The sequence below is a fragment of the Cicer arietinum genome, chromosome 1, assembly GCF_000331145.2.
Source record: "Cicer arietinum cultivar CDC Frontier isolate Library 1 chromosome 1, Cicar.CDCFrontier_v2.0, whole genome shotgun sequence".
Classification (NCBI taxonomy): Eukaryota; Viridiplantae; Streptophyta; class Magnoliopsida; order Fabales; family Fabaceae; genus Cicer; species Cicer arietinum.
In genome coordinates, this window is record NC_021160.2 from 8,282,647 (window position 1) to 8,296,002 (window position 13,356).

Here is a 13,356-nt window from a genome sequence, read left to right on the forward strand (position 1 = left end):
GAATAAATTTAATTGTTCCACACTTTAGAAAAACAATTTTAGGCCGCCTCTTATAAACTAATTTTTGTTTTTTTTTCATATTGATGCACTATTTATAAAAGTAATGATTTGTTTTATAGTGCTCTATTTTGAATAAAAGATTTATTGTGATTATTATCAAATTCAACATTCTTTCTTACAAATCACTTGTGAACACATGGTTGACTTGATTATATCAAAAACTATCTATAATTGATAAGAATAAATATTAATAAATATTTTTTGTTTGAGATATACCGTGAATCTAATATTATGTTTTACAATTGGTCGATGGAAGATATTAATTTAATTGTTACAAATAAAATTTTAATTATATTTTTTTTCAATAATTTCTATAATTTATATGCGTTTCAGTATCATATTTTTTATTTTGTTAATCATTAAATCTGATTAACAATTCAAAATATAAATAAATAACAGCTGGATTCAAAGAGTAGACGAGTGCACGCCCGCATAGAACATAAGAAAGCCAGGAAAGTCAAAATGTCAAAGCGTCAAACTTATTTGCGCTTCCTTACTTACAAGTTACAAGCTACTAATCTCATTTAAAGTTCGTTAATTAAATCATTAACTTTTACTACTTACACCTGCTAGTTTATTTTTATTTCTCATAACCCCTTCCCAACTCCATCATTTTCTTCTTTTTTTCTTTTCAATTTTTCTTCTCTCTCTCTCTCTCTCTCTCTCTCTAATTTAGGTGACCCCATACTTTGAATATATCTATAAAAAGCCTCTATACCCTTCTCTATCTTCTTTGTAATAAGCCAAAAACCTCTTTCTCCTTTTCTCCTTCTCTCTCTATCTCAAATTGTTTACCTCTTCAAACCAAAATCAAAGCAAAGCTGCACAAACTTCTTAAATAAAAAAAAGTTCTGATTTCACTTTGGGTTCAAAGTTCAAACACTTATATATCCAAAGTGGGGGTGTATATATTAATTTCATGGAAGAAGTGAAGGGAAGTGAAAACAACTCAAACATCACCATGCTCCAAACCGAAGATGAAATGGATCTTCGAAGAGGCCCATGGACCGTTGATGAGGATCTTGCACTCATCAATTACATTGCTACTCATGGTGAAGGTCGATGGAACTCCCTTGCTCGTTCAGCTGGTAACTAATTCATTCATAACTTTTTTTTTCATGTGTTTTACTATAGTTTTGATGGAATAATAATAATAATAATAAAAATTAAAAACTATATATTATATAATTTATATTATAAGGACACTATAATGATTGCAATTGTTGATGGAAAATTGTATACTAATTTCCACAATTTTCTTCAACACTATATATCTTTCTAGCTAGCTTCTATAATTGTGGTGTGAAAGCTTCTTCAATTCTCGTCTAGTTTCATCACAAACCAATGAATTTTTAAGAAAAGCCAAAGTTTGCGGTTTTTTTATTATGAAGAGCACCATATGATAGTGATTATGTTAGCCAGGACTTTAATAGCATATACTTATGTGTGGTGGGGGCATAAAAAAATTAATGATGAAAAATATATAACTATAGGTGGCCCATATACAATTGCTTGGCTGCATCACGTTTATGAAAATGGAAAAAGAATAATGAATTGATACTTCAACGCAATATCATTTATTTTCCATATTAAATAAAGTACAAAAAGATTACTCTTTATTTTTCCCTCATTTGTTTTAGTTTGCATTGTTGAAAACTTTACCAATTGAAGAAATTTTTTGTTTTTGTAATTATAGGACTCAAACGAACTGGCAAGAGCTGTAGATTAAGATGGTTGAATTATCTTCGTCCAGATGTTCGACGTGGTAACATCACACTCGAAGAACAACTTCTTATTCTTGAACTTCATAGTCGCTGGGGAAATCGGTAAGTTATATAAACTCATTCTTTTTAAAATTAGTTAAAAAAAAAATTGTCTCTAATTTCATCGCAATTATTAAAGATGTTCCATTTCATTTTTTCTGACTTTAAGTTATGTGTGTAAGAATTTAATTTTTTTAAAAATTAATTTAATTAATATTGGTCATTTCATAAATTTTAAAATATTGATAATAGTTTTTTTACTTTAGATATTGAATTAATTATTTAATTGATCATACAGATGGTCTAAAATTGCTCAATATTTACCGGGACGAACCGACAACGAGATCAAGAATTATTGGAGAACTAGGGTCCAAAAACATGCGAAACAACTCAAATGTGACGTAAATAGCAAGCAATTTAAAGATGCCATGCGCTACCTTTGGATGCCACGTCTAGTGGAGCGCATCCAAGCCGCGGCTTCCACCGCCACGACCACCACCACTAATAATAATGGTTCTCCAAGTGTTACAACAACGATCACTAGCACCAACAATACGATGTCATGCAACCTAAACACCAATTTTGAGGTTCATAGTGGGAACACGTTAACTCCAATAATTATGAACAACAATTTATGTGGTTCATATGTGACACAAAGTTATACTCCGGAAAATAGTAGCAACGGTTCAGACTCATTTGGTACACAAGTTTCACCTATCTCGGAATTAAATCAAGATTATTACAATGTGCCGGTTGGAAGTAACAACAACAATAATAACCCTAATTGTGATTATTTTCAACAAGCTCAACAATTTGGCTTTTTGGATTGCATTACTAGCCCTACCGGGTTGTTCCCTCAAATGGATTTTAATTCCGTGGAACCAAACACACCTTGGATTAATCAAGGGGACAATTTCTGGAATGATGAAAACATGTTGCTCTTTCAACAACTCAACGACAACATGTGAAAAATAAGGAAATTAAGAGGGGTATTAAAAAAATTACAGGTGATAAAATAATAGAGATAGAAAAATATGAGCAAATAGAATAAATTCATATGTAGGACACACATGTAGATTTTAAATTAAGGAGTATAAGAACAAAGATGAAAAATGTGAATTACGTACTTTCAGTTTCTAGATTTGTTTTTCCTTGTTGTTCTTTAATTTTCCTTATTTTAGAGGGGTGTGAGAAATATTTGTATGATTTAAGCTTTTCTTAATGTATGATTTCATTCTTTTAAATGATTAAACTTTAATATTTTATTATATTTTGATTCTCATCTAAATTCCCAAGCTATCTAGTGACTAGTAGTAGTGAGTGCATTATGGATGCATATATGATCCTACACATTAAATTAAATAATACACTATTAATATAAAGGCGTGTGTATAATTGATTCCATTCCACACAATATACCCTAGTTCTTTTTTATTTGTCAGTTCTTTAGTACAACTATTATTTTATTCGTCTCAAATAATTTATCTATAAACAAAAAAATTTGTTCGAAATACTATTAATTTTATTTTTCTAATTGTATCATCTAAATATTACATGCAATACTTTCAATTTTATATATTTTATTTTACATTTATAATAATAATAAATATATACATCAATATTTGGCAAAAATATTTTAATTGTTATTTTTACTCAAATTATATAATTATTATGAATAATTCTCATTTCGGTGAACCAATTAAATAAGTGGATTATTATAGGACAAATTGAAATTATAAAATATGAAAATTATATTATAAGTAGTCCCACTTTTAAAACCCTGTCCACGGGAGCTGAACCAACCAGCAAAGTGTTTCTAGATTGTTAAAAAGAGGTGAAAAAGCAAATGTAATTTTATAAAGACGTGGTGTTGTATTATTGGTGAAGTAGCACCAATGCTCAAGTTGGCCCTTATTAGCGACAAAACATTTAAAAGTTCCAACATAAGCCTCCATTATTAACACCATTTAATGATCAAAAAAATTAATCTGCCACCTAAGTACGATTCAGAGGACCCTACCCTAACTTATCTCACCCTTAATTTGTTGGAATTCGTACGAACAAAGTTCCACTAAGAAAAATTACCAACTTTCAGTCCAATCCATTTCATACAGGTATGGACTAAGATACCCTCATGGGTAATTTGGTAAATTGAAGTAGTGCACGTGCACGATGAGTTGCAAAAAACGTGAGGGAATAGTTGAGTTGGAAAAGGAAAGAGAGATGGTCGTGGCGGCGGGGAATCTTTGTAGGCCGCGTGCCAATACCAGAACCCATCTAAGTGGTCCCGAAGGGTAATCTGTTTAGAACTTCACACGTGTCATTTCAAATAATAATATTATACCCACATTATTGAAAAACAAATGTCGCTCTATTTTTTTTTTCATTTGTAATATTTTACATCACAAATTTATGTGTTTATTTATATTATAAATCAAATATTAATTATTATTTTTCACGTATATACCTTTATTTAATATATTTTAACTCATTTAACTAACTACCATTAAGTGCAATTACTAACAATTTTTGAGTAAATAAACTCATTTTAACAATTGATATCATTAATTATTTGTTAAATAACTTATTTATAATAAGACAAACGTAGTACACAATGACTTGAAATTAGACGATAGCAATTTAGAGTTAGAATTGAAAGAAAGAAGAAAAAAAAGTAATCTATGTTACATTGAAAAAAATGGTTATTGATTTTAATATTTTTAATATATTAAAATTATATTTATTCTGTTTCACGTTGAATGATCTAATTGATGATTTTAAATAAATTTCAAAAAATATATAAAAAATATTAAAGAATAGTATTTTTATTAAGTGTTATTGCATTCATCGTTATTATTAATGTTAAAAAGCATTTAATTAAAAATACAGTCGGTACTGTATTATTTAATTATTATAAAGTAGAACAAGAAAAAGTAATTTATGTAACATTCTAAATTAAAAAATATATATTCATTTTATAATAAAAATGATATTACATCAACGAGAAGCACATGTATAATTATTATTTAAATATATATTATTTCCTAAAAATATATTAAATTTTCCCATTAAAACATTGAATAGATTATCTTAATTTACCTTTAACATGTTATGTATGTTTGATTTATTACATGTATGTGTCTTGTGAGATACGTAATATAGATATCAACTTGAGTAGTACTACTACAAAAAAAAGAGAAGAGGAATGTATAGCTGGATTCAACAACCTCAACGGTGTGATGAGGGACTTTTTACATCCTTGATAGCCACGTTTGATTTCTTGCAATGTTTATTTCTCCACGATGATGACTTCAGAGTCAAAGAAGAAGAAAAAAAACACGTGATTTAACTCAAATTATAAGAAACTTAATAATGAATCCACAAAAAAGTCTAGTTTTGAATTTTAACTAAAATTACTTTAAATTATTAAAGCTCATTCTTCTTTATAATGACATAGGATTAAGACATAAATATAACGTGATAATACTTGAATCCATGTAGATATGAAAGAATTATAAATTTTACGAACTAATTATTGATGTTTTAAGTGTGTGTAAAAATTGATTATTAAATAAAAAATTAATTGTTGAATATTATATAAGTGAATATTTTATGTTTTAATGTTTTTAGTGAGCATAATACATTTAATCGAACTCAACGTGATAATGTCTAGAAATTTATTCAAAATACTCAATTTCTATGCATGATTATGTAGACCTGTTTTAACCACTTTCTATATTTTCAATGAAATTAAATTAATTGTAATACATTTCATAAAAATTTATATATTTTTTTCAACAATCAATATATTTACTGCAATGAATTTTCAAACAGGACTTTGTTCTTATTTTTGTTTGATTAAAGGGCCAAAGGCCCATTTGCCAGTTCAAAATAAAAGTGAGTAAAGGCCCAACAGTTTGTTCAATTTTGTACTCATCACCAGTGTTGTTATATCTCGTTACTAAAACCGTCAATAAAGCTTTAAAATTTAAAATTTGAAAAATTGTCGGTTAAATCCCTTAATATTAAATCTCTATCCAGATATTTTTTTAAGCCATTAGTTTTATAAATATAATATATTTGTCAATTTATATTTTATTTGAAAATTTTTGAAAATTTATTTTTCTTTAAAAATATCCAAAAAGAAACTTCCCAGAAAAATTAAAAAGTTTTATTTTTCTCTCAAAAGAACTTCCATAAATAAGTCAAAAAATTTTGTAAATCATTTTTTCTTGTTAAATTTTGAAAAAAAATTGAAGTATATTTTTTAAAATCTTTTTTGTCGGAATAAATTTTGAGAATTTATTTTTTTTGAAAACTTTTGATATATTTTTATTTATTAAATAAGTTGAAATTTTAAAATAAAATAAATCAAAAGATAAATTTAAAAGTTGACCAATAATCCGACATAATTTTAAGAGTTTTTTTAGTTATAATTTTTTTTTTACTCCTCCGACGTATGATTTTTATCTTTGCAACAAAAAACCAAGCTATCAAACCACATCCTATATTGATATTTGAAACCGTTAATCCGAACTAACAGACCACAAATACATATTATTAAATTAAAAAAGAAAAAATAACAAATATGAAACTAAATCGGAACTCATGAAAAAGATAATTAACAAAATCTAAAAATGAAAGAAGAGTCCTCTAATATTAAAAATACAAAACTAATTTATCAGTACAACCATTACTTTCTTGTTCTCTATATACATGAGAAAAAACAAGATGTATATGAAGACAATTATCTAAAATATTCTTTGATATTAGAATTTTCAAGGAACTATCATAAATTTTTTTAAGAGAAATTTTTGTGTGGTTACAAAATTTTAAACAAAAGAGATAAACATGTTTACAAAAATAAAAAATGAAAAAAGAGAAAAATATTAAATAATATGTATCTAAATTTTATGTTCAAAATTATATTACCCTCGCGTATTTTTGTTTTTGAAGATGATCAATATAAGAGCCACGCTCATGTAGAAATATTAAACTTTTTGTAAATAAATTTTTTATTGCTAGCTACATCTATATCAACAACAAAAATATTAGATAAAAATGAATATACACCTCACAATAAATGATAAATCATCCACTAATTATAATTTTCATAATCAAATAACCTTCAATTAATGATTTGTGTTTGTTGTAAATGTAAAAATATTTACACTATTAAGTCCAAAATATTAACATTACCAATAAAATCTTTATCAATACTTGCGTTAATTAAACTTTATGATGGAAAAAGAAAAATATGGTTTCAAGTTAAGGATGTTTTCTTGCAAAAATAAAATAAAATACTATGGATTTTTCAAAGGCCCTCTCAGAGCCACAAGTTGAAGGTGCTCAAATAGAAGTTAATTAACCACCTCTTGTTATATTTCATAGGAAATTACCTTAAAATGGAGGGAAGAAATTTCCAACCCGGAACAATTAAGTGAATGCTTATATTGGTTTTTCCATTAAAAGAAAAACCATGTTTAGCTTTAGTCTAAAAGCATGATAATATTTTTGCTAATTAAATAAAAATCAAATGTCACTAAGCACGCGCTGATGCGAATATGGGATTAGCATCTTGATCGATTTTTAGAATGGAGAAGTTTGATTTGTATTCTAATATTGTCTTATGTTTGATTTTGGAAACTATTTTTGTAGTTATCTGTTATCTCATACTCAAACATTCATTGCCCAATTGAGGGCCTATTTCAAATAATGACATGGTCATTGTTATATTAGGAGAAATCATAACTTGCTTTGATGGTTTAGGAGTTTAACTATTTCTTTTAATAAAATTAATAACTAATTATTACTATTTTCTGTTTTTTTTAAATGTTATATTATGAACATAGAAAAAGTTTGGGTGATCCAAAAATATAAATTCAATTACAAATATCCCATCAAGAATAAAATATTAACAAAAATGAATAAAAGAAAGTTAGTTTTGAGCTAAATAATGATATTTTTTTTAATCATTTTTTCTTATATTGAATTTTGGAATGACTAATATGTATTTGTTTGTAAAAAAAGAGTAAGATGTACTTAAAATCTTTGACAAATGCATTTTTACGTTAATTACTTTAGGTTCAAAATTATTTGAGGAAATTTATATATGAATTGCAACTAAAAAATATTATAATTGAGATCTAAACTAATTTTACTAATCGGATCATTAAAATTTTAAATATGTTGTAATTATATAATTGAATTTAAGAACTCTATTACTTAAATTGTCTTAAAATATTTGTTAAAATTAATAATTTCACATAAATTAAGAAAATATGATAAATAAAATAAAGAGAATGATTATTTTACTCTATTACCCTTATTAATTATTTGTGTATTTTCATTTTAATAAACTAACGTTCACAGGGTACTTTCGTGTCAATCAGTTCATTTTATTTATTGTGTTAAACAGAGAATGTAAAAAAATATTCGAAAAATAATGAAAAAAATTTAGTCAAGTAAAAATAATATAAAGAAAAAAAAGTGAAGTAGTGTAAGGAAATTACAAGAAACAATAAGGGGATGTTTTATTTTTTATAAAAGGAAGTTAATTTGTGAATTTTTGTGTAAACTTTAAGGTATATTTAGAAGAATTACATAAATTTGCTAGGGCCAAAATCCCTAAGAAACATTAATAAAAACATATAGGAAACACTTTATTTCCAAAGGACAAAAGTCCTCGCAAAATTGCTTATAAATTCGGCAAAAACGTGACAATTCCTTGAGCCAAAATTCTTGAAAAAATTTTGGGGTTGAAGACCTCGACAATTACCTATTGCAGAGGCCTTCACAAAAATGCAATGTCTTTTAATGATTCACAAGGCTTATGCCTTGCAAAATACATAGAGTGACAGGTTTTTTAAAGTTGTGGGCCTTGTAAATGGGATGTGCGGTGACATACGTAGGACATAAGCTCTCACTAATGTCATAACTTACACTATTTTCAAAGACTTTGGCTCTTCTAACTCTTCCAAATTATAAAATAATAATAATAATAATAATAATAATAATAATTTTGTATTAAAATAATTATATACTTTTATTTTATTTATTCAAAATAATGATTAAAATTCATTTAAATCTAATTATATATGAAGATTAGAAATTGGTTACTCAATCAAGACTACGACTTTGTCCCTCGAAAAATCAAGTAGTATACGCAGTGAAAGTTTAAGCCCTCGAAAAATAATCTATCAATGCCAACGAGGGTTAAGTCCTTGAAAATGTTGATTCGCATGACTAAATGGCGAGGACTTTGACCCTCAATCATAAAATGGTATCATATCGAGGGTTTAGGCTCTAGGTTATGGGTAAATTTAAATAACTTATTCTTTTGCCCTTGTTTTTGTCAAAGGGTTTTGGCCCTAGTAATCATTTTGTGATGCAACTATTAGGGTTATGGCCTTCGCAAAATCAAAAAATCAATATTTTTTTAGGGATGTTACCCTAAAATATTCTTGTAGTGGGAGTATATATTATTATATTGGAGAGTCCGGAGTTATAAGAGCAACTCTAAGTCCTATATTTCAGTAACACACAACAGATTTTAACATCATATCTCTTTTTAAAATCTTAAGATATTGAATACAATGACAAATCTAACATAATTTTTGTGAGTGAGCCAAATATACAAAGAAAAAAAAAATATAATTTTAAAATTAACATTATAAATTTGACCATAGATCAGAAAAATTCATAATAATATTTAAAGGAATCCACAATGTACTCCCTACCTATATCTCTCATACCCTAAAGTATATGAAAAATATTTTTGCCCTTTTAAACATTTTGGAATTTTTTTGAATGAAAACTAATTTATTTTTCTCCATCTTTGAATGGTTGGTTAAATTTGAAAGTTTTGAAATGTAAATTCTTAGTTTTTGTCTTAAATTTTATTTTTTTTGAAAATTTGGTTGAAAGTGAAACATTAAAAATGCAATTTTTCCTAAAGTTTAAAAGAATTTCGAAAATATGGATGAATGTGAAAGTTTCGAATGCAATTTGTTCAAAATTTTAAAAGAATTTTGAAACTTTTGATAAATACATATCTTCCGAAATGCAATTTTTTCAAAAGTTTAATTTTTGTTTTGTTAAAAATATGGATGAATGTGATGTTCCCAAATGCATTTATCCAAAGGTTTAAAAAATCGAATATGGATGAAAGTAAAACTTCCAAAATGTTATTTTTCTCAAAATTTTAAAAAAAATTAAAACTTTTGATGAATGTGAAACTGTCGAAATGCAACTTTTTCAAAAGTTAAAAAAAATTAGAAATAAGTGTAACTTTTTCAAAAGTTAAAAAAAAAAAATAGAAACTTTCAAAATGCAAATTTTCAAAAAGAAAAATTTATAAATTGAAAATTTGAATAATGTGAATCTTGCAAAATGTATTTTTTTTTGTTGGAAAAATTTCAAAAATTTAGTTGAACATACAAAAAATTATTTTAAAATGAAATTATTTTTCAAAAATTATTTTTTTTTGTTGAAATGAAATTTTTCTAAAATTATTTTAAAAGATTAAAATATTTGAAATTTCTGAAAAATTAATAATTTCAAAAAAATTACTATCAAGTAGTAAGAAATAAAATGGTATTTTTATACTTTTAAGGTAGGAGGTAAAAGTGAAGAGATGGAGTGTGATAGATTTCTCTAATAGTTACATATATAAAATGTAGGTTAATTAAAGCCACAATAAAAACAAAAATCAACAATAATTATTTAAATAAGTAGCGTTCAACTACACTTTTAAGAAGTCTAATTTATCAATTATTGAATCTATAAAAACTACTTAATTTTCAATATCTTTTTTAATGTAAACCACTAAATTATTTGTAATAAATTCATCATTTTATTTATGATTCATATCTTGATATTTTTTATTGCTAAAAATATTTTATTTGATGTTTGTCGTAGAAATTGGAAGTATAAACAAACAAATATATCAATCAAATGATTTTTTTTACTACCAAATTTATTTGATTACATTAGGGCAGCTATATTTATTTGCTACAAATTTGAATTCTTTTTTGTTAGTGTTCGTAAACTACATTGTTAAGTTGTTGTATATTATTATTGTTTTTTCACATATTCTATTAAATGAAGATAATTACGTTTTTATATATTATTGAAAACTAAATATAAAAACTTCTATACATTAAAACTCGAAGTGTGACGTTACATATGATTAGTTTTTAGACAAAGTACTTCTTCTGAGTAATAAAAAAATAGCTTGCTTTTGTATAAAAAAAAAGTAGGTTACTTAATTTAAAAAGAGAATGATTTATTTATTTAACGTAAAATTATAATTAGTTAAAAAATGTTTAGTTATAGTGACAAGCAATAAAACCATTGTCAAAGTATTAGCTGGACATGATCTAATGGGTCATGGGGCACGTTTTGAACCTCCATAACTTTTTGGATAAGAGCAAATATAATTGTTATTACGTGATGAAACACTCGCTAATCCCTATTCAGTTACGTTAATACATAGATCTCGTACTCTAGTGGTTCGTGAATTTCAACGGAGTATTAGCTAAACCATTTAAATTTGTTTGGCTATAGATTATTTGATGTTGCTCATGCCTACTAATGAATGTGCACTAATAACCCTCTAAAGTAGTTAGGATAACGAAACAAGATGCATGTATGTTTACGGATTTTTAATTACATATAGCTTTATACAAAAGCTTACAAAATATGTTATAACTCGTTTTATGTTTTAAAAATGCGTGTAAAAAAAGATTTAAAACATAAATTAAGAAATATAAGTAAATATTATAGTAAGAAAAATGATTTTTTATTTTACAAAAAAAAAAATATTTTATACTTTCCCAAGTTATTATTTATTCTATTATATTAATTAAGAGATTGATTTCTATGTATTAAACTTTTTAGTGCATCCAATGAAATCACATTATATTGTTGGATAAGTTAATAAAATATTTTATACTATTAATTTATATAAATTAAATTCTTATACTAATTATGAGAATAAGAATTAAAGAGAGAGACTTATTAATAGTCAAGATTATAATTATTATTTTTTTTGATATTATAAATTATAGTATATAAAGTGAGATAACTTTTTTTAGTAAAGCGACTTTTAATGTGGAACAAAAATTAATAGACTAAATTATACAATGAATTCCTTAACTTATTTTGTATTTTTACTTTAATCTAATAGCTAGTTTTTATTCTATTTTGATTTTCTAATTTTATTTATGTTAACCAAATTAATCATCTTCATTAAATTTTTACAAATCTATTAATTTTGCTTATATATAGTTAAAACAAATATTATTTTTTTAAATGTCTTCCCCGCAACTTTCCATTTTTCACACTTTCTATGGAACTTTATTTTACTTGCATAATTTCTCTCTATAACATTTTCATAGTTAAAAAATAATAGCAAAGCAAAAAATATGGACAATTTCTTTATGGGATTAGAATTTCAAAAAATCTCAATTTCCCATTTTTCTCAAAATTATTTATCTTCTTCTTCGTCAATTTCTTCTCCGTAGTTATATTGATAATAGATGTAGAGTCACGATTTACCTACAAACCACTTTCTTACTAGACAAATAGAATCAATCATTCGAGGTATTTGATTGATATGGTTGAAATGAGTATATTTTTTTAGATAAATCATTTTTAGCATCACCTTACATTACATCTAGATGATTTTGTGTCTGAAACCATCACACACCCTTGAAGAAAATAAAGTTCTTTCTTCTAAGTTTGATAATATATAGGATGTTTTTGTGGAAAAAGCCATTAATATATTTTGTCATTTGAAAATAATCTTATCAAAAGGGGAATTTTTTTTACAATATAGTCTTTTCTATTAAGTTGAACTACAAATTTTTTCATGCCTAACTCAACTAGCTATATTACCTTACTATACTGTATGATTTGCAATTTATAACATGGTTTGTTAATGAAAGGAAATTTCATAATTGATATAAAGTTATACTTCATCAAGAAAATTCGACTATATGTATGGGGGCATGTTCTCAAAATAGAAAATTTTAAAATTCTTCTGCTTCAACGTTCCTTTTCTTTGTTCTAATTGATTCTTAATTTCTTTTAATAAATATGATATATTCAATTGTGAGAGACAACGTTTAAATTAATAATTTCAATGTAATATAAATTGATAATTTTAAAATAGAAATTAGACATGTAAAAATTTAAAGGAAGAATTTTTCTCTGGTAGTTTTTATGTTTATATAAATAGATGATAAAATAATAAAATTTGAAGAAGAAATAAAGATAGGAAAAAATATATTGAAAAAATAAATGATATTAACTAAATACAAAAAAGTACGAGAGACAAAAAAATGAAAAGAAAATATAAAGTAATAAAATATGAATAAAAAAATAAGGAAGATGTTGCACGATTTGAAGAAGGTGAATTGACAATTTTATCCTTAAAATAATAGAAAGAAAAATTAGAGGAAATTATATATTTAATTTCTTGGTGGTAGTTTCAAATCTTATATATATATATAGAATATACACACCAAGA

The 13,356-nt window shown here is 25.2% G+C and overlaps 1 protein-coding gene across 1 annotated transcript; it reads left to right on the forward strand.

The window, feature by feature from the left end:
* Window positions 1-800: 800 nt before the first annotated feature.
* Window positions 801-3,093, forward strand: LOC101491696 (uncharacterized). The gene is made up of 3 exons (XM_004486467.4): window positions 801-1,148; window positions 1,757-1,886; window positions 2,122-3,093. The coding sequence occupies exons 1-3, from the start codon at window positions 980-982 to the stop codon at window positions 2,789-2,791; spliced, it is 969 nt and encodes a 322-aa protein (XP_004486524.1). The 5' UTR covers window positions 801-979; the 3' UTR covers window positions 2,792-3,093.
* Window positions 3,094-13,356: the final 10,263 nt, after the last annotated feature.

Bases quoted from the DNA above. Each gene is read 5' to 3' on its own strand.
- LOC101491696 (XM_004486467.4), top strand. From the start codon at position 980: ATGGAAGAAGTGAAGGGAAGTGAAAACAACTCAAACATCACCATGCTC. The intron at 1,149-1,756 runs GTAACTAATTCA...TTGTAATTATAG, and splicing joins CTCCCTTGCTCGTTCAGCTG to GACTCAAACGAACTGGCAAG. The intron at 1,887-2,121 runs GTAAGTTATATA...TTGATCATACAG, and splicing joins CATAGTCGCTGGGGAAATCG to ATGGTCTAAAATTGCTCAAT.